A 25,774-nucleotide genomic window follows, 5' to 3' on the forward strand; every position below is an offset into this window, starting at 1 on the left:
AATCAGTAGGATGAGTTTATTGTACAAAAATGTTAAGTTAAAACTTTTGATGAAAGAAGAAGGATTTTATGTTGTTAAAACTTTTGATGAAAGACGAAAGATTTTCTCATTGTTATATTAGATGATGAATTATATTATTAGAATGTAACTGGCAATATGAAGAGCTAGTTTAATTCTAAACATGAGTATAGATTTGTGTTTTCATTCTTACACTGTGCCAAGATGATGTTTACTCTCATGAAAATTTTATTTATGTCACCTGAATTGAATTACAGAGGTGATATTGTTAAGTTGAAGAGTTATATTGCTCTGGCATGAAGAGAGTTTTTATTTGCTGGCAAAAGAAAAATCTTTGTGGTTTGCTTTTAATCTTGCTGAAAATTTGAAATTTATATAGTGAAAAGTGCAGCATTTTAGTTTTTTATGTGTTACAGTGTGCTTGTGCTCCAGTATGCTTTATTGTCATATCCGATATTGTACAGTAATATGAAAGTCAGCCTTAGAACTTGTTCGCATCAGAAAGCAAAGAGAATACTATGAATTTGGTTTGCTCTTCAGGGCCTTGTCGTTATTAAGCAGTAATATTTGTATTGAATTACTGTGATTTGAAGCATATCATACATATATGATTGTTTTATGCCAATCTTTTTGCAATTCTCTGTTTTATGTAGGCTATATAAGTAAATATCAGGACTAAGACTTTAGAATGCATATAATTGCATCTTTGATGTAGAATTCATTGCCAGTAAAGTAGATCCTTTCTAGTATGGTTTTTGATATTTAGACTTTGGATTAGTACTCATAATAGGAGTATTGGGTACATTGAAAATTTGTGAGAAACTTCATTATATTTTGTATATTTTGCAAGTGAAGTAGTCATACCTTGGTTTCATTTGGACAGTGAAAAAAAAAGTGAATATTTTTGTTAAGGGTGTTTAACACCTCATGGAATACCATCATGTTGGTTTGTTCCATTGAATCCATAAACTATGTTGCTTTGTCTCAGAATGATGTTGCAGCTCTCTGCAAATTGTATTACCATGTATTCTTGTAATATAGTAAAGGTGAATACAAACCTGTCAGAACAAGCACTTTTACTGGGAATTTTCTGATTTTCATGGTATCCCCAAATTGAATCCCTATAGATTCAATCCCTGCCATGATCTTATTATAAGATGCCAAACTGTTATTTGTAGATTATGAGTTTATGTTTTTGGGTTCCAAAACATTACAGTATTTCTAGGAGGCCTCAAACTGCAAAATACATATAAGTTATTGAAATATATGATTATGCTTTTATGGTAAATTCATATATATATGGTGAAGAGCTTGTAGATTTATGTGCTGAAAAAGGATTGATGATTGGGAATACCTGGTTTAAAAAGCGAGATATACATAAGTATACTTATGTAAGTAGGAGAGATGGCCAGAGAGCGTTATTGGATTACGTGTTAATTGACAGGCGTGCGAAAGAGAGACTTTTGGATGTTAATGTGCTGAGAGGTGCAACTGGAGGGATCTCTGATCATTATCTTGTGGAGGCTAAGGTGAAGATTAGTATGGGTTTTCAGAAAAGAGGAGTGAATGTTGGGGTGAAGAAGGTGGTGAGAGTAAGTGAGCTTGGGAAGGAGACCTGTGTGGGGAAGTACCAGGAGAGACTGTGTACAGAATGGAAAAAGGTGAGAACAATGGAAGTAAGGGGAGTGGGGGAGGAATGGGATGTATTTAGGGAATCAGTGATGGATTGCGCAAAAGATGCTTGTGGCATGAGAAGAGTGGGAGGTGGGCTGTTTAGAAAGGGTAGTGAGTGGTGGGATGAAGAAGTAAGAGTATTAGTGAAAGAGAAGAGAGAGGCATTTGGACGATTTTTGCAGGGAAAAAATGCAATTGAGTGGGAGAAGTATAAAAGAAAGAGACAGGAGGTCAAGAGAAAGGTGCAAGAGGTGAAAAAAAGGGCAAATGAGAGTTGGGGTGAGAGACTATCAGTAAATTTTAGGGAGAATAAAAAGATGTTCTGGAAGGAGGTAAATAGGGTGCGTAAGACAAGGGAGCAAATGGGAACTTCAGTGAAGGGCGTAAATGGGGAGGTGATAACAAGTAGTGGTGATGTGAGAAGGAGATGGAATGAGTATTTTGAAGGTTTGTTGAATGTGTCTGATGACAGAGTGGCAGATATAGGGTGTTTTGGTCGAGGTGGTGTGCAAAGTGAGAGGGTTAGGGAAAATGATTTGGTAAACAGAGAAGAGGTAGTAAAAGCTTTGCGAAAGATGAAAGCCGGCAAGGCAGCAGGTTTGGATGGTATCGCAGTGGAATTTATTAAAAAAGGGGGTGACTGTATTGTTGACTGGTTGGTAAGGTTATTTAATGTATGTATGACTCATGGTGAGGTGCCTGAGGATTGGCGGAATGCGTGCATAGTGCCATTGTACAAAGGCAAAGGGGATAAGAGTGAGTGCTCAAATTACAGAGGTATAAGTTTGTTGAGTATTCCTGGTAAATTATATGGGAGGGTATTGATTGAGAGGGTGAAGGCATGTACAGAGCATCAGATTGGGGAAGAGCAGTGCGGTTTCAGAAGTGGTAGAGGATGTGTGGATCAGGTGTTTGCTTTGAAGAATGTATGTGAGAAATACTTAGAAAAGCAAATGGATTTGTATGTAGCATTTATGGATCTGGAGAAGGCATATGATAGAGTTGATAGAGATGCTCTGTGGAAGGTATTAAGAATATATGGTGTGGGAGGCAAGTTGTTAGAAGCAGTGAAAGTTTAAAGTCGAGGAGTCATGGTTAAAAGCCGTTGCAGACTGGGGCCGAAATCTGGAAGGATATTAAGTGAAATATAGTTTGCCAAGTCAATGGCATTGATAGTAAATGTTTCAAAGGATTTGAATAGTTAGTATTTTAATTGTAAAAATGTTATAGTTGAAAATTTTGAGAAGAGAAGGATAGATGATTAAAATTGAAGAGGAGAAAGATTTCTCATGTTATTGGTGATGATGATGATTAGAATGTAATGGCATTGGGTTCGTAATACTAACAGCGTTGTTGTGTGTTTCATTATAAACTGCAGAATGGTTATATTCTATGAAAAGTGTTGTTTGGAGAAGAATTAATTAAGAGGTGATATTGTTAAGAGAAGGTTATTTAGCTTGGGTAGGCAAGTATTATTTGCTGGAAGAAAAACTTATGGTTTGTTTAATTTGCATGTTTTAGAATTGAATGAGTGAAGTGCAGCATTTGTTTTTTATGGAATCGATGGCTGTCTAGGGTATGGTTATTGTCGATCAATATTTTGGGAGCCTAAAATGATGGAAGCTAGAACATGTTCTCGAAAGCAAAAATGGTAGATTTGAGGAATGGTGGTTCCAACAATGTTTATGGTTGCGGGCGTCGGTATGAAGAGTATATTTGGAGGAGTTGTGTGTTGGAAATGAGATTTAGAAATGTTGTTGTTAGCAATGGTTTTGCATCGGTATTAATAAGGTGTAAGTAAATGTTAGGATAAATAAGGATGAGTTAATGCAGTAAGAGGTGTTTTGAAAGGTTTGCATCATGGATAGATGAGTTTGAATTAGATTAGCAATGGTATATTGTCGGAGTTGGGGAACGAGAGAAGAGTGAGAACTCATTAATTTGAGTTGAAAGATGGAGTGAAAAGATTTTGTTGATTCGAGTGAAAAAAAAAGGGTGAAAGTATGGTAAGGGAATAGAGATCTCGAGCGAATCGTATACAGGGGTTGAGTTTGTCATGATGAATCAAGCAATGTGCGTTGGGGTAAATAGTTGAAAGCTTTGTAAATTGTATTATCATGTATGCTGTGTTTATGTAAAGTGATACTGCGGGAAGGATTTGGGCAATTTTTCTGATTTCTGGTATATATATATATATATATATATATATATATATATATATATATATATAATATTATACTTTGTCGCCGTCTCCTGCGTTAGCGAGGTAGCGCAAGGAAACAGACGAAAGAATGGCCCAACACATACACATGTATATTCATACACGTCCACACACGCACATATACATACCTATACATCTCAACGTATACATACATATAAACACAGACATATACATATATACACATGTACATAATTTATACTGTCTGCCCTTATTCATTCCCATTGCAACCCCGCCACAAATGACATGACAACCCCCTCCCCCCCACAACACAGCTGGAAGGTTTAAGTGAATCATCATATTAAATGTTAAGGAGTTTAATATCATTTCTTACAGAACATTTGAACATATTTACAGAATAATTTTTTGATAGTTGAAACTATTCTTAGTGCTTTACTATCTACTGTTGACCATTAGCTGCAATAACTAGCCAATGGCAGTGATGATTATACAGTTCTCTGTCATGCTTAAAAACAGAAATTTAACACTAACTGACATTCATGATTTGTAATGTGTCTTACAGTTCATGATAATGTTTATAATGAACTAGGGAACAGTATCATATCATTCAACAGTACTAGGACATACCTTTTTATCTTGTAGTATGTTGATATATTATTTATTTATTTATTATACTTTGTCGCTGTCTCCCGCGTTTGCGAGGTAGCGCAAGGAAACAGACGAAAGAATATATATATGCTCTTATAATTTTCAGTTCTTCTAGAGGTTCATTTTATAATTTTTTTTTTTTTACCTAGATTTTTACACATTTGGAAAGATGTCTTAGTTTATCAAGCCAGTTTTATTGTTTTGGAGTACATAGAGGGACCGAAAATAAGTTAATTTCGTGAAAGAAATTTGGTGTCACAGTGACAGCACCAATCAGAGGATATCTAGTGGAAAGCAAAGCACAAGGAAAAGTTTTCATACCATACACAAATTCTACCAATTCATTTTCATTAATGTTTTGAATCAATTATAATTCTATTCTGATGAGGTAATATTAAATTTTTGTATAAAAGATTTGTTATGGTATGACTACCTTGTTTCTCAATCATAATTCAAGAATTTGATAATGCAATTCTTCAGTCAATTCCTTCCATACTCATGTGTGAAGTAATGTACTTGTTTACAATGATGATATGATGATAACTTTAGAGTGAGCATTTCAATTGCTTCATTTAGCAGTTATGAGGTTAAAGATTTGTTGATAATTCATGACAGGTTTTGCAATCAAATTGCTTGATAAAGAATTTCATGCTCTTTCATGTTTAAGCTGTGATGGATGTGACCTGCACATCATTTTGTAGCTCATTATTCTACAAATGCTCCATATTGCACTGGAACCAGAATATGTATAAAGATAGAGAGCATAAGGAAACTTACCTAATGAAGAGTGTTAACTTAAAAATTGGTAACCATATATGATTGTGTCAAACAGATTGATACTTGAAAATATGACACACTGGACTTAAGGGACTAAATCTAAAGCAGAATGTTCTGTTTTTGGAGAACTGAGCCTTTTGCTCCTTATATACATTTTTCTTGTATTTTTTATTAGTTCTGTACTGTGGCAGTCCTAATATCCACTGTACACTCCACATTTTGCATATTTCAAATATTCTAGAAAAAAACATTACATGTGCTATTTACCCTTCATCTTATACTGCTTGACTGCAAGGTGTACAAGGTATTGTATTGTGTTTCAGGAGTACTGTCAGACATATGTAGCGAGATGTGTCATTTTAGGAATTGTTTTTGTCACAAACAAATATGATTATTAAGGGTTTTCATCACTAACATCTATCATCTTGTAGGTGTCACAGCTTCACAGATCATTACATTCATTGGGGGCCCAGATCTCATTCAGGACTCTTTGACATCTCTACAGACTGATCAATGACTGGAAAAAATTTAGGCTGTAGCATCAGTAAAATTATGTGAGATGCCTCTACAAGCACTTGTAGCTGTACATTTTGCCACAAGGCAGAGGCAGCAATTGAAAAATTTTGACCATACATGCCCTGGCTGCAGCAAGTGGTTAAGAATGGACAGTTCCTTTTTCCTTTGCATTCATAAAGTTCATATTTGTATTTTCTTTCATACTCTTTTCATACTATTCGCTATTTCCCGCAATAGCGAGGTAGCGTTAAGAACAGAGGACTGGGCCTTTGAGGGAATATCCTCACCTGGCCCTCTTCTCTGTTCCTTCTTTTGGAAAATTAAAAAAAAAAAAAAAAAAAAAGATATTTAGTGTTACAAATTAAAATACAGGGGGTTGCCCAATAGGTTCTTTTTTGTTGGCAGAGAGACCTATATATGTGTGAGGAAGTACCAGGAGAGACTGAGTACAGAATGGAAAAAGGTGAGAACAAAGGAGGTAAGGGGAGTGGGGAAGGAATGGGATGTATTTAGGGAAGCAGTGACGGCTTGCGCAAAAGATGCTTGTGGCATGAGAAGTGTGGGAGGTGGGTTGATTAGAAAGGGTAGTGAGTGGTGAGATGAAGAAGTAAGATCATTAGTGAAAGAGAAGAGAGAGGCATTTGGATGATTTTTGCAGGGAAAAAATGCAAATGAGTAGGAGATGTATAAAAGAAAGAGGCAGGAGGTCAAGAGAAAGGTGCAAGTGGTGAAAAAGAGGGCAAATGAGAGTTGGGGTGAGAGAGTATCATTAAATTTTAGGGAGAATAAAAAGATGTTTTGGAAGGAGGAAAATAAAGTGCATAAGACAAGGGAGCAAATGGGAACTTCAGTGAAGGGGGCTAATGGGGAGGTGATAAGTAGTGGTGATGTGAGGAGATGGAGTTTGTTGAATGTGTTTGATGATAGAGTGGCAGATATAGGGTGTCTTGGTCGAGGTGGTGTGCAAAGTGAGGGGTTAGGGAAAATGATTTGGTAAACAAAGAAGAGGTAGTAAAAGCTTTGCGGAAGATGAAAGCCGGTAAGGCAGTGGGTTTGGATGGTATTGCAGTGGAATTTATTAAAAAAGGGGGTGACTGTATTGTTGACTGGTTGGTAAGGTTATTTAATGTATATATGATTCATGGTGAGGTGCCTGAGGATTGACGGAATGCTTGCATAGTGCCACTGTACAAAGGCAAAGGAGATAAGAGTGAGTGCTCAAATTACGGAGGTATACGTTTGTTGAGTATTCCTGGTAAATTATATGGGAGGGTATTGATTGAGAGGGTGAAGGCATGTACAGAGCATCGGCTTGGGGAAGAGCAGTGTGGTTTCAGAAGTGGTAGAGGATGTGTGGATCAGGTGTTTGCTTTGAAGAATGTATGTGAGAAATACTTAGAAAAGCAAATGGATTTGTATGTAGCATTTATGGATCTGGAGAAGGCATATGATAGAGTTGATAGAGATGCTCTGTGGAAGGTATTAAGAATATATGGTGTGGGAGGCAAGTTGTTAGAAGCAGTGAAAAGTTTTTATCGAGGATGTAAGGCATGTGTATGTGTAGGAAGAGAGGAAAGTGATTGGTTCTCAGTGAATGTAGGTTTGCGGCAGGGGTGTGTGATGTCTCCATGGTTCTTTAATTTGTTTATGGATGGGGTTGTTGGGGAGGTGAATGCAAGAGTTTTGGAAAGAGGGGCAAGTATGAAGTCTGTTATGGATGAGAGAGCTTGGGAATTGAGTCAGTTGTTGTTTGCTGATGATACAGCGCTGGTGGCTGATTCATGTGAGAAACTGCAGAAGCTGGTGACTGAGTCTGGTAAAGTGTGTGAAAGAAGAAAGTTGAGAGTAAATGTGAATAAGAGCAAGGTTATTAGGTACAGTAGGGTTGAGGGTCAAGTAAATTGGGAGGTAAGTTTGAATGGAGAAAAACTGGAGGAAGTAAAGTGTTTTAGATATCTGGGAGTGGATCTGGCAGCAGATGGAACCATGGAAGCAGAAGGGAATCATAGGGTGGGGGAGGGGCGAAAATTCTGGGAACCTTGAAGAATGTTTGGAAGTCGAGAACATTATCTCGGAAAGCAAAAATGGCTATGTTTGAAGGAATAGTGGTTCCAACAATGTTGTATGGTTGCGAGGCATGGGCTATGGATAGAGTTGTGCACAGGAGGGTGGATGTGCTGGAAATGAGATGTTTGAGGACAATATGTGGTGTGAGGTGGTTTGATCGAGTAAGTAATAATAGGGTAAGAGAGATGTGTGGAAATAAAAGGAGTGTGGTTGAGAGAGCAGAAGAGGGTGTTTTGAAATGGTTTGGTCACGTTGAGAGAATGAGTGAGGAAAGATTGACAAAGAGGATATATGTGTCAGAGGTGGAGGGAACGAGAAGTGGGAGACCAAATTGGAGGTGGAAAGATGGAGTGAAAAATTTTGAGTGATCGGGGTCTGAACATGCAGGAGGGTGAAAGGCATGCAAGGAATAGATTGAATTGGAATGATGTGGTATACCGGGGTCGACGTGCAGTCAGTGGATTGAACCAGGGCATGTGAAGCGTCTGGGGTAAACCATGGAAAGTTCTGTGGGTCCTGGATGTGGAAAGGGAGCTGTGGTTTCGGTGCATTATTACATGACAGCTAGAGACTGAGTGTGAACGAATGTGGCCTTTGTCTTTTCCTAGCGCTACCTCGCACACATGAGGGGGGAGGGGGTTGTTATTCCATGTGTGGTGAGGTGGCGATGGGAATAAATAAAGGGAGACAGTATGAATTATGTACATGTGTATATATGTATATGTCTGTGTGTGTATATGTATGTATACATTGAGATGTATAGGTATGTATATTTGCGTGTGTGGACGTGTGTGTATGTACATGTGTATGTGGGTGGGTTGGGCCTTTCTTTCATCTGTTTCCTTGCGCTACCTCGCTAACGCAGGAGACAGCGACAAAGCAAAATAAATAAAAATAAATGAATATATGGGTATATTATTAAGTTTCACTGTGGTAAAAATTGAAAGTGCATTTGTAACAGTTTTGGGGATTCATTTATAAAGTTATCACAGCTTTATAAAGAAACTGTGATATATTACAGCATATAAGACTTATTTACTGGTATCCCCTGTATAATAACAACTCATATAACAGATTATTTCATTAAACACAAATTAGGGAATCGATTCATTTAATGGAAGGCATTCTTTTTTTTCTTACTTTATATCTCTGATTTATAAATTTCAGTTTCAGATATTACTCCACTCCAGATTCAATATCAATATATATTGAAAAATATATTTTCTTAAGTACTGTACTTATGAAGAGAATAAAAATGAAAACAATGAAAAACTACTTACATATTTTGATATGTTGTATGCCTATTTAAAAGTTAATACAGTAAAATCCTAGCACATATCAGTACTGTAAAATGTACAAAGTTACCAATGGGTACATGCTGCTAAGATACACAGGGCTTTGTAATGTTTTCAATGAGACAGCAGTACATTATTGTAGTCTACATGATCAGACTCCACAATAATTCCAAGAAACATTTATGTATTTCATTACAATTTTTGCACTTCAACTTGGTTATCTTTCAGGAATTAAAGCTCTCACTCTGTAATCACATTCATTCAGCATAGATTTATCTACTGTGTAAGAGAGAAGAGGTCAGGTGATCACAATATTTTAAGTTTTTAATCAAGTTTTATAACATCAACAACAAAGTTCTTCAAATGTGGAGCTCTGTTTCTTGAACAGTCTTTACTGTCATACATTTTAGATTTATGTATGGTTTGTATTTCTTTTTGATTGTCATTTTTTTCCATCCACTCACATACTATAAAACTACTTCTTTACATCTTTCTAACAAGTTTCTTATTTAATATTAAGTTCTCTAGTTGATCTATTCCTACATCTCTCAAAGATCTGTTCACTGTCCACATTTTCAATATTTAAAAAACTTTAAAGGTTGTGATTATCACCCTTCACTCTTCTGTCTTTTACGTTGGGTAAATTTTGATTCTTTAGCCTTTCCATGTTACGTCCTTCTCTTAATTCTGATACCATCTTTGTTGCCCTTCTCTATTACCTCTTTGTGCTTCTTTATGTGGTGAACAAACTTGAGAAGCATATTCTATCTATATCTCTGATGCCCATTCCCTTAGGGAACTCCCATCAAGGGGTTGGCCATGTTAATAGTCTCCACTTATCCCTGTCCTTACAAGCCTCCCTCACATAGTTTTGGCCTCATGTAGGGTATCAGCAGCTTGCTAAACATTTCCTTTTCCATATATTGTGTGTGTTTTAAGCAACTTACCAGTAAGTGGAGTCCATGATGTTGTATGTATGGTGTGTGTATATGATATTAAACTCTTGGCCATGGAATTAATTTCTTGCTGCATTTTCAAGGTATAGGAATTTTCCAGTAATATGTGAAAATGGTAACTGGTCCTTTTATATCACTTTTTTATCTACAGTGTTTTTTAAGAACAACATCTGGTAGCAGGGAAAACTATAAATGAAAAAGATGAAAATAGAGTATTTATGGTCTGATGCCCTACAGGAGCATGTAGTATGACTAGATGGAATGAAGAAAGTATTAAGGAGGTGTACGAGAGACTTGGTATGTCAGGGAATGCAAAAGGAATGAATTGTGGAGCGGTACAGTGGGTGAAACGTAATGCTTTGAGGTGGTTTGGGCATTTGGAAAGAATGCAATATGGGGAGTTCACACAGAAAGTATATGATAATACAATTAAAGGGGTTGGTGTGACATGGGGAAATAGAGTAGAATACTGGAGGGAGAGAAATGGGGAAAGAATGCATGGAATGGTGTGTGTATGTGTGTGTGGGAACCATGTAAGGACAGATCAGTAGAGACTCTTTTGCCATGGACATCCCCTAGGGAAAGGTCATCAGAGATATAGACATTTAGATAGAAAGATGACTGCATGATGGCATAAACTTTCCCAAGTGTAACGTATTTCTTGCTCTTTACTCTCATTATGAATGAATTGTAAATGTCATTTAAATTTTTATGTGCAAGTTTTGAAGGGATATTTAGCAGCCCAACATTAAAAACTCTTGAGTACTCATCAGATACATATAGTATCATTATATATCTTTATTTATACATTATGATACGAAACACACTCATTATGATGAGTAAACTGTAAAGATTGCAAACAAAAATTAAAGTGCTGGATTTAAAGGGATGCTAAACTGCCCCATGTCGCCAACTCACAAGCACTTATCGGAAACACTGTACATGATTATATCTTTTATTTCTTTTATTTTGCTTTGTCGCTGTCTCCCGCGTTAGCGAGGTAGCGCAAGGAAACAGATGAAAGAATGGTCCAACCCACCACATACACATACACGTCCACACACGCAAATATACATACCTATACATCTTAACGTATACATACGTATACAACGTATACAGACATATACATATGTACACAATTCATACTGTCTGCCTTTATTCATTCCCATCGCCACCTCGCCACACGAAATAACAACCCCCTCCCCCCTCATGTGTGCAAGGTAGCGCTAGGAAAAGACAACAAAGGCCCCATTCATTCACACCCAGTCTCTGGCTGTCATGTAATAATGCACCGAAACTACAGCTCCCTTTCCACACCCAGGCCCCACAGAACTTTCCATGGTTTACCCCAGACGCTTCACATGCCCTAGTTCAATCCATTGACAGCACGTCGACCCCGGTATACCACATCGTTTCAATTCACTCTATTCCTTGCACACCCTTCACCCTCCTGCATGTTCAGGCCACGATTACTCAAAATATTTTTCACTCCATCTTTCCACCTCCAATTTGGTCTCCCACTTCTCCTTGTTCCCTCCACCTCTGACATATATATCCTCTTTGTCAATCTTTCCTCACTCATTCTCTCCATGTGACCAAACCATTTCAAAACACCCTCTTCTGCTCTCTCAACCACACTTTTTATTACCACACATCTCTCTTACCCTATTATTACTTACTCGATCAAACCACCTCACACCACATATTGTCCTCAAACATCTCATTTCCAGCACATCCGCCCTCTTGCCCACAGCTCTATCCATAGCCCACGCCTCGCAACCATACAACATCGTTGGAACCACTATTCCTTCAAACATACCCATTTTTGCTTTCCGAGATAATGTTCTCGACTTCCAAACATTCTTCAAGGCTCCCAGAATTTTCGCCCCCTCCCCTACCTTATGATTCACTTCCACTTCCATGGTTCCATCCGCTGCCAAATCCACTCCCAGATATCTAAAACACTTCACTTCCTCCAGTTTTTCACCATTCAAACTTACCTCCCAATTGACTTGACCCTCAACCCTACTGTACCTAATAATTATATCTATTTTCATTTATTCAATGTTATGCATAAAAAACATTTACACAACAATTGCTAACAATATAATTCCTATATTTTACATGAATAATGGTGAATACAAAGTAAGTAGAAAAAGAGAGATGAATTAATGGTAATTAGCTGACAAAGTCATTGGCCAAATTTGAGTAAGGTGCAAGTAGTCCACTGCATAAAGGCAGCATTTCATATGATCCTGGCATTATTTCCTGGATAGGGGAGGCTAGCAAACCATGCTGGATGTACAAACTGTACTTTGACAGTGGTGGACTTTAGTCATATTTTGCAGCAAGAAGGAAAATGTGTTTCACTCATAATGCCTTTGAAATGCTAGTATTGTAAAGGAAAATTCACAATCAACTTGCTTTGTCACAATATCAGAGCAGCTGAAAAGCTTAGGTAAAGTGGGAAGATGAAACTTAGGCATTTAATGATAGGCAAAGATCACTAATGATGATATAAACAAATTGTACCAACTGATTGGCTGAATTCCACCAACATCACGATTCATATCAATTCTACATCAGCACCATCAAACTCAAGGGTGAGGAATATGAATGGGTAGATGAATAAGAATTTTTCCATGGGGACTGGTTTACAGGTACCTGTTGACTGACAAAGGTTAGTGTGGAAATCAAAGTTTTGTAGTACCCATTTGACTGGATGATTTCATCAGTGATGCCATAAGCTCTGTTTCGACATAGCTCACTACTGGAAAAGCCTTAGCAAAATGGGAAGTTACAATCTAAGCCACTTGCTTTGGGGCAGAGATTGGTAATGATATCAAAGGCAAGACTTACTTCGAGTGGCTAATTGCAAGAGATGTCTTAGGTTAATGTACTGCCTATATTCATATTACCATCAGTAGCCTCAGTTTTAATGACTGCCTGATATTACCAATGGCATCACACTAAAAAAACTTTCAGGCTGATCAAGACATTCATTGAACACATCTTTCTGTAACAAAAAAAGGCCCAACACTGAACCAAACACAAGATATGGATACTGTTGCTTCACATCTAGTGACTAGTAACTTAACATTATTAAAAACCAGGCATAACAAAAGTAAAAAACATTAGACCATCACATTAACTTTGAGCTTTTCATGTGTTAGCCTGACTTTCATAAGTCAATAGCACTGGGTGTTTCAAACGAGCATTTTCCAAGAATATGTTCTCATACTTTGCCTCTGGTTCATATTGTCCATGTTCATAATTTGACAAAATACTCGAGTGATTAGAGGGTATATTCAGAAATTTCCTCAATGATTCACGTAGCATGCTATTACTTGTGGGTGGCCTGTGATACAAGTAGCAAAGTAGGCTTCTGTCTTGGGCTTCATGATAAGATTACTAATTTTGAGTCATTGTCTTCTTAATCTATCTAATGTATTTGTACATTTATCATGTTTCTTGATCACAGAATACATGCAAAACAGTTCGTTATCAAGAATGAGGATCTACATTGTCTTCAGCATAATGTTTACCATGTTGATTCTTGCTCTACATTAGAAAAATTCAATGTCAACCAATTGAGAGCAGTAACTTTTGGTACTTTGAAAAGTCTTTGTCAAAAGAAGAATAACACAATATCAGCTGAATTAGTGATGCAATTCTTTTATAATTTCTTTCTGTTACTATGCATAAACATTTTCAAATAATGAAGTGAAACAACTGCTGATCTCATTTTATAAGAACACAAGGATGGCATTCTCCAGGCTTAAGAAATGCTGGATGGCACCTTGGGCACTGTGGGTTGAGTTGGAGTTCTACCATCTGTGCCTCCAGAAGTGCTGGGAATACCATTGTCATGTGTACCCCATCATTGTTGTGATGGTGGAGGTGCACTTGGATATCAGGATCCTCTTCCAGACTGTTATGATCTACACTTGGAGGGTCTTGGTCTGGCAGGGAGAGCCCAGCTGCTGGGATAAAAAAGTCACGGTTACCCCTGGTGGAGGAGAACTGGATGTGGAGAGCCCCAGGCATTGTCTCCTCAAATATGTGGACTTGCGAATTGCCATTCCTGACTAGAGTGGTGAGGGGTGTGGGGTATTCTTGCTTAACCCGGTTGATGGGAATGTTAGATTGGGGTTGGGAAGGAGGGATGAAGGGAGCGAGATTGATAGAGACTGGATCAAGAGCTGGTGGCTGCAAGAAAGGACTTGGAATCTGATTTCCTTGGACGTTTGTAGGAAAATGGGGAGCAAAGGAAACCTGGAAGGGAAAGGTGATAGAATTTTCAGGTGCAGCAGACTCAGTAGGCGCTGATTGTGTCCCTTGATCTTTTGGGGTTGCCACATGGAAGCGAGGGTCAGGGGTGACTACCGAGGGCATGCTTGTCAGTACTCTTCGTGTCTTGCTCTGAGATTGCACTTCAAATGGATTAAAGACAACTCCTTGGATATCTATAGGACTGAATTCAAGTTTTTCATCCTTGTTACTGGTGGTGAACATAAACCTGCTGCCAGGTCTGCGGGCAACACTTCCTGGTATCATAGTGAATGGGAGGCTAGGGCGAGGTGTCTGATTGAGAGGTATGCTGAAATTAAAAGCAGCTTCACCTCCCTTGAAAGAAGACAAAGTATTGTTAATGTTAGTGCTAACAGAAATGTTGTGAGTGGCTGTCAGAATATTGGAGGGTTTCTCAGTAATTTCTGCACCATGCTCCATGCTTAGGGTGTCTGGTACTTTTGGGCTATCAGAATGTGGGCTTCCAGCGTTTGGAAGGGATAAGAAAAGTGAAGGCTCTGTGATAGGTTTTGTGATGGCTTCTCTGTTCGAGGAGAGTTGGGAACTGGTTGATGGTGATTGTGGAAGACTGGTGAAGGAAGGGCTCATTTCAGGTCCCTCTGGGTCTTTGGCAGTGACAAGCTGTCGTACAGGTGAACTGAAAGATACCTCTATGCTCTTGGGGGTGATGGGCTGTGTGACTGGTGGAGTGGAAGGTATCTCTGGATCCTTGGTGGTGATATGCTGCTTGACTGCTGGAGTAAAAGGTTTCTCTGGACCATTGGTAGTGATGTGCTCCATGACTGTTGGAGAGAAGGGTGTCTCTTGACTGAAGGTAATGTTCTGTCTGGCTGTTGCAGTGAAAGGTGTCTCTGGATCTTTAGTAGTTATGCTCTGTGTGCCTTTTGAAGAGAAAGATGTATTTGGACCCTTGGTAGTGATGGGCTGTGTGACTGTTGGAGTGAAAGTTGTCTCATTGGTGGAGGTCTGGTGTAAGGTGGGTCTATTAGGGTCCTTATTAGTAGAAATCTGTGTGATGGAAGGAAGTTGGGGCTTCGCTAAAGCTAGTAGTGGAGACTTGAAGGCGACTGCAACAGATGATGACTTGATGTCCTTCAAAGGGTTGTCCCTGCCATCATTTTCCAAAGTATTGGTGCTGATGATGTTGTCCTCTGCACTGCTCCCTCTACTGCTGTCTGGCACTGTTAGACAGACACAAAACAGACATATAAAGTTAAAATGTTAAGGTATTCTTCTACTGGACGGAAACAGAAAAGTGGGTGTATCTGTTGTGAGGAAGGTAAGAAAATGGAATGTTGTTCATTGCCAAAATATCTGAGTTTATTCCAATTTTGTTTGGTGTTAGGTGGGTAGCAGTAACCCCATTGGTGTTAGGTGGGTAACATAACCCCATTTTTGCCTGTCAAACGAAATTGTCTAATTTGTTAAGATGTTCTGCTGGACAAGAGGGGAAGAAATAAAGTGGTGTGTGTGTTTTGATGAGGAGAGGTGTATGTTATGCTCACTGTGTAACTGGTGACCTCTTCTTTTATATATGCAATGCATGTCATACTTTTGTTTTTGTTAAAAGATCATGTGTTGAGGTACCCAATTTGCAGTTATGAAAATTATTGGGCAATTATAGTTTTTAGAGATACAAGCAATGAAAGCAGTCTCGTTTCAGAAAATGTACCATTATGAATAACTTGCAATGTGTGAACTAAAAATATACATGCAATACCAAGTTCATTAAAATAAACTGGAAAATCAATTATGGTATTTAAGGTGGTAAATTTCAGTTCTTAAAGGGACTTAAGACCTTACTATGATGGAGCAATAGTTATGCCATCTATTCATCTACATAAATAAACCCTGAAATGACATTAATGATAGACTTTAAACTTGGTAAAAATTTTGGACCTGACTGAAGAGAACCTGAATACTTTTCCTTTGCAGAACCTCCTTGGAAACAATACTTTTTAGTTTATATATAATGAATTCCGTTTGGTACAAACCACAACAATCAAGGATCAGATACGCTTCCAGGCCATAGTGACCATACAGGCCACCAATAAGTGGAGGTCTGGGGGCGAGAACGGGTGTGCACAGGGTAGGGATCTTAGAGGGAGTTGTTTATAGGGTTTATGGCCAGCGACCTATGAGGAAGGTCATAGGCCTGCCCTTAGAGTGAGTGAGAGCAGTGCAAGGAAAGTTTCGCAGGGGGTGAAGGTTTAGACTGCTATGCTGGAGATTGGGTTCTAGGGAGAGGGTAGGTTGTGCAAAGTGTTTTTGAAGGGGAACGGCAGTTCTAAGGGAGGGATCAGGGTAAGTCACTGCACCTAAAGAAACACAAAGGACTAATAAAGTATTTGTGACGGTAACACAGACTGGAACTGAAATATGAATTCTAAGTAGGAGACCAGAGGCCATAGATATGTCTTTATTGGAAAAGATCGAAAAGACTTATTCACATCCATTTCTAAATCAGTTTCGTGATGTCAACATGGAACACTTCCTCGAAAAATACAAAGATAGATCAAAGAAAGGCCTCAAAAAGCAGCTATGGAAGAAACAATCTAAAAAATCTAAAGAAGTACTGTTTTGGTATCATTGTGGTCAATGAATGCATGAAGCAACGTTATGATATTGTGAAAGTAAACAATACAAAAGTTTGAAAGATGTACTGAATAACAAAGTTAAATGGACAGCCTTAGGGGTGTGGAAATCTCTTCCTATACTATACCTTTAGGTAATTTCATATAGGTAAATATAAGAATGACAAAACAGTTAAAAATCATGATACAGTACAAAGGTATATTAGAGAACAGTGTTTCTCAATAGGGGAGTTGCGATATGGTTTTCTTTGTATGGGGTAACGAGCTATTTAAAGCACTAACAGAATTTTTTTTTGCACTATAGTAAGACTAGACTGAGTGAACGTGTGTGCAAAGAGGAAATCAAAAGGGCTCAGTTTCCAGATTTATTTATCACCCTGGAAGGTGTTATTGGTGGACATACATAAATTCCATGTATCTGTCTATTTACACCAACAGGGATAATAAAGATTTAACGGCGAACAAAGATCTGACCGCTGGGCTTGTCGGGCAGATCCAGCTGAGAAACAGTGCCATGGACGACATGAGGTTGTGGGAAACTATTATGAAGTATGAAACAAATATTCTACAGAGATTAAATTGAAGAACGGAACAAATAAGGCAGTGAGGAAGTAGATAAAGAGCATGTAAAATGTAGTACTAAAGAACCGTGGTAAAACTGCGAAATAGTAAAGATTACAAGAAACAGCCAACAGATTATAGAACAACTTAAGGCAAAAAACAAGTACTGCACTTTATGCAAATTAGAGAATAACCAAGGAAAAAAGAGAACACCAACGGCAAAATGCAGATCAGTCAAAATATAACAGAAAACCCCAGAACAATGAAAGCAAATGGTAATGCAGAGTTTACTACAACAGACACCAGAGGGAAGACATGAAGGTAAGGGCCTTACCTTCTCCAATGTGACTGTTGAGCTCGTAGAACTCGGAGGAGGAGGAACAGTTGACCATATACCAGTGGTCGCACACCATGAACTTCTGGTTGAAGAGGGTGTGGTTGGGGCATAGGTAGGAGTACTGCTTCTCTAATGTATCACACATGTGATACACCTGGGAACACATTAGTAACACTAGAAACACTGGAACACTACGAAATAAACTACTTTCATGCCGCTCACAATACACCTGGAGACACACCAGGTATACAAACTAATACAACACTGGAACACTACAAAGCTGCAGTGCAGTTCTGTAGCACTATAATACTTCACCCTACAACACTGGAACACTACAACACAGGTTGTTCTGTGTCTCGACTGCGTCACACATAATACTAGAGAACATAACATAACCTCCAGTCTGTCAGCTTGCCAAACTGCAAACCTTCTAGTGGTGTGGATTGATGACAACAAATGCTCAAATAATGTGGATTGATGACTGATTTACTGGCTGATGGCTCAGTAAATGATCGTGTGATAATGAGGCCATTAAATAATTCTAAAGTTACAAAGTTTATCAGCTAATGTTTAAGTTATATCAAAGAAATATCAAGTCTAGAGAGGGTAATTTGAGTTTCTGAATTATATTTATTTCGACCAAGATTATATAATGCATTAATCTGCCAATAAATACTTAGCGAATCAAACGCAAATTGTTGATGACGCGAGATTGCTCGCTTGATGAACACCATGATCTGGTTCCTAGAATAAAGTAGTCATTATTAACTCTAGTTCTTAAAGCCTGAATTACAATGATGTAGTGTAAGTTCAGGCAAATGTATTTTTAAATTAGTCGCTCTAGGTACTATTTTATTTGAAAAAAGATACATGCAGGTTAAAAGTATGGTTACAATATTCAAGTCTCTTAAAAGTCATTTGATTACAATATCTAATATAGTCAAAGTAAATTCGGAAGTCTTCATTGAGATGTCTTGATCGACTCTGGTTTACGCTTAGCTAAGATCACCACCAGTGATCAGTCTTCACTGGCTGATAAACCTTCACACGTCCCTAAGCCAACATGGACCAGAATTGCTTAAAGAGAACCTTCACTTGTCGGCACTGGTCATTTCCTCTTCTCTACAAGCCTCTGATGTTCCTTCTTCCCATGATCCTGGACTGTCATTGGTCCGTTCCTCCCCACAGGTTTCTGGCTGTCATTGGTCGGTATTCTTTTTCACTAGTCTGTGCCGTGTTTATGTATTGGGTCGTTGCTTTTCCTTACGCCTATTAAGCAGCTGCAAGGGTCCTGTGTTAATGATAGGCTGTTTTATAACCAAGTTCTTTGGCTGTCACTGGTTGTTTCTGACTCCTCAAGTGTCTGGACTGTCATTTGTCGGTTGTCTCCACCACTCCACACAGAACAGAAGACACAACGTTTAAGAAGAGGGTCGCGTTCAGTTATGGCGTCCACCAGAGGTGTTCCCCGAGACTGGGCGGCCACTGGAGTACCTGGCAGCCTGTGTCCGGGTCGGCGTAGTATCCTGCCGCATGTCCTCTACACCTGAAGGAGGTGTCGGGGATCTCGCTCAGCATAGGGTACGTCCTGTTCTCCTGTCAAGAACCAAGGGGTTGTGGTTAGTGGTGGCTGACGGTAGTACTAGTCTCTCTCTCTCTCTCTCTCTCTCTCTCTCTCTCTCTCTCTCTCTCTCTCTCTCTCTCTCTCTCTCTCTCTCTCTCTCTCTCTCTCTCTGTGAACGCCTTAACATCTCCATATGGACCTCCTCCCTCCATTCTGATTCCCATATTCTTGTTTTTTTTTTGGTGCGTTAGAGAAACTGGATTTCATCTCGCTACCCTTATACACATCTCACCATAGATACCTCTCTTACAATATATATATATATATATATATATATATATATATATATATATATATATATATATATATATATATATTGGAAAGGGTCTCAATTTTGCGCGTAATCAAGATATTCCTATGAGTCCACGGGGAAAATGAAACACGAAAAGTTCCCGAGTGCACTTTCGTGTAATAATCACATCATCAGGGGAGACACAAGAGAGAAATATAACAGTCAGTTGATATACAACGAAGAGACGTAGCTGGGACGCCATTTGGTAAACATGTGATTGTCCAAGACAGACAACGTGCGTATCATAAACTTATTATGTGGACAAGAAGGTGCATTGTTTACAAATTTTATCAACAAAAAAGTTATCCAATTTGTATAGACCATCACTAGTATCAAGATTATAATTCTTTGTGTATTCAATAATAGAAGATTTAATGGTATTTCTCGTGGTAATAGAGTTAGAGTTGATAACTGAGATGGCCTTACTCCAGTCAATACAATGATCATAGTTTTTAACGTGATTAAACAGGGCATTTGATCAAATGCCTTGCTTAATCACGTCAAAAACTACGTCTCTTCGTTGTATATCAACTGACTGTTATATTTCTCTCTTGTGTCTCCCCTGATGATGTGATTATCACACGAAAGCGCACTTGGAAACTTATCGTGTTTCATTATTGGATTGCGTGTTAATTGATAGGCGCGCGAAAGAGACTTTTAGATATTAATGTGCTGAGAGGTGCAACTGGAGGGATGTCTGATCATTATCTTGAGGTGAAAGTGAAGATTTGTAGAGGTTTTCAGAAAAGAAGAGAGAATGTTGGGGTGAAGAGAGTGGTAAGAGTAAGTGAGCTTGGGAAGGAGACTTGTGTGAGGAAATACCAGGATAGACTGAGTACAGGATAGAAAAAGGTGAGAACTAAGGACGTAAGAGGAGTGGGGGAGGAATAGGATGTATTTGGGGAAGCAGTGATGACTTGTGCAAAAGATGCTTGTGGCATGAGAAGCGTGGGAGGATGGCAGATTAGGAAGGGTAGTGAGTGGTGGGATGAAGAAGTAAGATTATTAGTGAATGAGAAGAGAGAGGAATTTGGACGAATTTCGCAGGGAAATAATGCAAATGAGTGGGAGATGTAGAAAAGAAAGAGGCAGGAGGTCAAGAGAAAGGTGCAAGAGGCGAAAAAGAGGGCATATTAGAGTTGGGGTGAGAGAGTATCATTAAATTTTAGGGAGAATAAAGTTCTTTTGGAGAGAGGTAAATAAAGTGCGTAAGACAAGGGAACAAATGGGAACATCAGTGAAGGGGGCAAATGGAGAGGTGATACAAGTAGTGGTGATGTGAGAAGGAGATGGAGTGAGTATTTTGAAGGTTTGTTGAATGTGTTTGATGATAGAGTGGCAGATATAGGGTGTTTTGGTCGAGGTGGTGTGCAAAGTGAGAGGGTTAGGGAGAATGATTTGGTAAACAGAAAAGAGGTAGTAAAAGCTTTGCGGAAGATGAAAGCCGGCAAGGCAGCGGGTTTGGATGGTACTGCAGTGGAATTTATATAAAAAGGGGGGGGGGCTGTATTGTTGACTGGTTGGTAAGGTTATTTGATGTATGTATGACTCATGGTGAGGTGCCTGAGGATTGGCGGAATGCTTGCATAGTGCCATTGTACAAAGGCAAAGGGAATACAAGTGAGTGCTTAAATTACAGAGGTCTAAGTCTGTTGAGTATTCCTGGTAAATTATATGGGAGGGTATTGATTGAGAGGGTGAAGGCATGTACAGAGCATCAGATTGGGGAAGAGCAGTGTGGTTTCAGTAGTGGTAGAGGATGTGTGGATCAGGTGTTTGCTTTGAAGAATGTATGTGAGAAATACTTAAAAAAGCAAATGGATTTGCATGTAGCATTTATGGATCTGGAGAAGGCATATGATAAGAGTTGATAGAGATGCTCTTTGGAAGGTATTAAGAATATATGGTGTGGGAGGTAAGTTGTTAGAAGCAGTGAAAAGTTTTTATCGAAGATGTAAGGCATGTGTACGTGTAGGAAGAGAGGAAAGTGATTAGTTCTCAGTAAATGTTGGTTTGTGGCAGGGGTGCCTGATGTCTCCATGGTTGTTTAATTTGTTTATGGATGGGGTTGTTAGGGAGGTGAATGCAAGAGTTTTGGAAAGAGGGGCAAGTATGCAGTCTGTTGTGGATAAATTTATTCGTGGACCAGAAATGAAGTATATATCAGTTCTATTCTTATACGTATCTATGATGCTGCTGTCAGTGTTTCAAATGGTAAATTATTCCTAATGATAATCCTGTTGAAGATAAAGCATTTAGCCTCATTCGAAGAAAAACATTTGCTCATAAATTTTTATCTATTAGCCTTAAGGAGCTATTGAGTTCTAGTCTTGACATCTTTGTCTGCAAAAACGTGTCATAAAAACGTGTACAAACCTTATGAATATTACCACTTCTGACTTACCTTCTCTTGCGCTGTTACTCCATTGTTACAGGAGGTGAGGAAGAAAAGGAAAAGAAGAAAGAGGAGGTGAGGGAGGGTGCAGAGGTGGCGTTGGAGGGAGTGGTGGAGGAGAGACTGTCGGGGATGCATGAATGATGACGACCTGTAGAGGCGCATCATGATGGTCTTCGGTTACTGAAGTCGTCCCTCTGTGGTACTTGTTTTCTTTGATTATGGTACTTCTGTTTTCTATGAGTATATTCCGAGGCTAACTCTGCAAAGAAGAAAAGACTTCATGAATATTAACACAGATTCAGCAGCATTTGTTTTGTGCATAAACAAAGTATATAGTTGGCAAAAATTAAACATTTTGATGTTATTCTGAGAATGGTGAGTATGGATGATGAAGTTGATGGAAGAGACATCTATGTCAAAAGATTCCCTTGACTGAATTCTATGCTGAATATTTTGGTTGTCACTAACATCTATTCATCTCTGACTCTGTATATTGTTTAATGGAAATTTATCTACTAGGTATTTTGTTTGGTTATAACACGGCGCTACACTCGGCAGACTAATGTTGGTTGAAGACGGTAGTCGAGCACGTACAGCAGATACACTGCACACTGACTATACCTTTTGTGAAGGGTTAATGCATCTCTCAGGGGGCACTGCCGTGGTACTGTCTCGACAGGACAGTGACCATCACCTCCCAGGAGGTAATGCCGTAGTACTGTCTCAACAGAACAGTGACCATCACCTTCCCAGGAGGTACTGCCGAGGTACTGTCTCAACAGGAAAGTGAACATCACCTCCCAAGGAAGCACTGTCATGGTACTGCCTCTACAGGACATTGATCATCAATTCCCCAGTAGGTACTGCCGTGGTACTGTCTTTACAGGATACTGAATATCACCTCCCCAAGAGGCACTACCGTGGCACTGTCTTTACAGGATAGTTACCAACTCATCCCCAGGAGGCACTGCCGTGGTACCGTCTCTATAAGACATTGACCAAATCCTCCCCAGGAGACACTGCCATGGCACTATCTCTACAGGACAGTGATCAATACCTTTCCAGGAGGCACTGCTATGGCACTGTCCCTACGGGGACAAAGCAGACGTAACGGTGTTCAGGTAGTGACCTGTACAAGCCTAGTGACCTGGGTTTACTCATGTAAAGCAACTTGGTCACTGCCTGGGTCAAGGTGGGTGTACGTGAGTCAGGAAGGGGGGAGGGGAAGGGAATTAGTAAGGTGTCGTTAGAAAAACACAGAAAACGGATGAGAGAAATAAAGGGATACTGCTCTAGATGCACGATGATTTCCTCCCCCGCACCTCTTGTATAACCGGTGGGTGGGCGCGGGGAGGGTCGGGACTTGAGTCACCCAGCCAGCCGCCAGGGTGGGGGTGCGGCATGACTCAGGTCTGGCTATTGTGACGGTGTGCAGCAGCGCCTCTAGCGGCCGAGATGTCACAGATGGGTGACATCACGACCATTCTCGTGGTCGAGTCATGGAGTTAAAAGTTCGCATTTTCATGGCGTGTTACGTATGAGTGCGCGTCTGTAATGATTAAATCACATAAAACCGAGAAGCGAGTTCTACAGCGGTTCGTCTCGAGGAAGAAAAAAAGGATGCATCGGCCGGGAATCGAACCCGGGCCTCCCGCGTGGCAGGCGAGAATTCTACCACTGAACCACCGATGCTATGAGTATTGAGTGCATTGATTATAACATGATTTTCGCTAAGGGGAAATCTTATACCCATGTTGGCTTTGGCCTTAACCTTATATATACGTAGACCTCGTCATCACCTTATGTACACAGAGGTGTGGTTGTGTACCATTGTAATTACTTGTTTTGTAATCACCTTTGTACAGGACGGGGAATATGGGTTCTTATAGGACTAGAACTCGTTAATTTCTCTGTTCTCATACAACTCCACAATCACAGTTTCACGATCCCAGTTCATTCCATTTGTCCATCAATCTTATATTATATATGTTGTGGTATCCTTTGTTCTTTTAACAAGTTTCTGTCTTCATCACATGGCGTCTGGTTGTTCTATATTCGCATCTTTCGAAAAACTATTCCCTGTTGACGCCATCAACTTGGTTGAAAAAGTCGAAGGTTGTGATCAGGTCACCCCTTACTCTTCTCTCTTCCTTGGTGATAGATTCAGGGCCTCTAACCATTCCCTGCAACTCTGCCCTCTCAGTTATGGTGCCATTTTTGTTGCCTTTCCATAGAATTTATTTTTCTTTATCAATTCTTTGTGCTTCTTCAAGTGTTGTGACCACACCTGAGAAGCATATTCTACTTCTAAACTAATTTACGATGTCAGCAATTCACCGAATCCTCCCTTCCCCATATATGTACATCCGTGTATGTAGTTCTGATATTTCCCACCAGACAGCTTCATCTGGAGACACACATTAAGGACAACGTCGACTCACAGGTCCCTCTCACACATACATCTCTCCAGCTTAATGTCCTTGCTATATAGTCTACAGATCGAGGTCATCTCTTAATGTATCCCATTCTCGTTAGTTTGCATTTACTGGGGTGGAATATCATGATCCATACGTTAGGACATTTTCTGGAGGTGGTCTAAGTTTCCTTCCATGTTTATGGAATCCTCATTATCCTTCCTTGATAACTCCTGCATCATCCACAAGTATGGCTACATTCCTTCTGGCGAGTCACTTATATAAATGAAAAAAGAGCTTTGGTCTCAGCACTGAACTCAGAGGCACGCCACTGGTCACCCCACTTATCTCAAGATGGTTCCTCTGACAGGCGTCCTATATTCCCTTTCACTTAGGTAATGTTCAGCTCGCCACAGGAATCTCCTCCTTTCTTCCCACGTATTCTAAAACAACTTCTTCACCAGCCGTCCTTTTCGGTACATTGTCAAATGCTTTAGGGATGTGCAGATACACACACACACAATCATCCAACCTTCACATTTCTCTAGAACAGAGCTCACTCTCTCGTAGAGGTCTAAGGGGATTGTTTCCCATGACCGCCTCACTCCACATGATCTCCTCCTTCTGAATCCTTGTCGTCTCACTCAGGTGGTTTCTTCCTCTGCAAGTTCTCGTCGTCTCTTTGGTTTCTGATTATCTCCTCCAGTGTCTCACAGACCACACTCGTTAGAGACACTGGTCCGTAGTTCAGCACACCCTCCCGGTCTGTTCTCTTCACGATAGGTGTGACATTCTCCCACAACGTCTCCCTTAGTGCCAATACCTTCCTCCCAAGAACAACCAACCTGTACATCACTCCAGCGCAAGACTCTTCCTCAATTCCTTCATGTCGCTTTTAGAAATGTGTGTGTGTGTGTGTGTGTGTGTGTGTGTGTGTGTGTGTGTGTGTGTGTGTGTGTGTGTGTAGCAGTGAGCATGTGGGGCGATGGGAGGGAGGGAACAACCTACACCCTCCTCCTCTGACCCATACTCATCACCTGCCTCACTAGGGTCACGACACTTGCTCAGGTACCGTCATGTATGGGGCCCTAACCAGACCCCGAACACCTTAAC

General features: G+C 39.7%; 1 protein-coding gene and 1 non-coding gene across 4 annotated transcripts in view; both read right to left on the reverse strand.

Moving 5' to 3' along the window:
• Positions 1 to 4,211: 4,211 nt before the first annotated feature.
• The window catches only part of LOC139749084 (uncharacterized), a 140,765-nt gene continuing 119,202 nt past the window's right edge, over positions 4,212 to 25,774 (reverse strand). For all 3 annotated transcript variants that reach the window (XM_071662611.1, XM_071662610.1, XM_071662612.1), the window contains 4 exons: positions 22,254 to 22,506; positions 19,428 to 19,529; positions 17,931 to 18,087; positions 4,212 to 15,622 (listed from right to left, as the gene is read on the reverse strand). In XM_071662611.1, coding sequence (XP_071518712.1) covers positions 13,872 to 15,622; positions 17,931 to 18,087; positions 19,428 to 19,529; positions 22,254 to 22,412 — 2,169 coding nt within the window. In that variant the 5' untranslated portion in view covers positions 22,413 to 22,506 and the 3' untranslated portion in view covers positions 4,212 to 13,871. The remainder of the gene's footprint in view (positions 15,623 to 17,930; positions 18,088 to 19,427; positions 19,530 to 22,253; positions 22,507 to 25,774) is intronic.
• On the reverse strand, positions 23,869 to 23,939 carry TRNAG-GCC (transfer RNA glycine (anticodon GCC)). Its single transcript has one exon. It is a non-coding gene; the product is annotated as a tRNA-Gly (tRNA).

Source organism: Panulirus ornatus, chromosome 6 (genome assembly GCF_036320965.1).
Source record: "Panulirus ornatus isolate Po-2019 chromosome 6, ASM3632096v1, whole genome shotgun sequence".
In the NCBI taxonomy this organism is placed as follows: domain Eukaryota; kingdom Metazoa; phylum Arthropoda; class Malacostraca; order Decapoda; family Palinuridae; genus Panulirus; species Panulirus ornatus.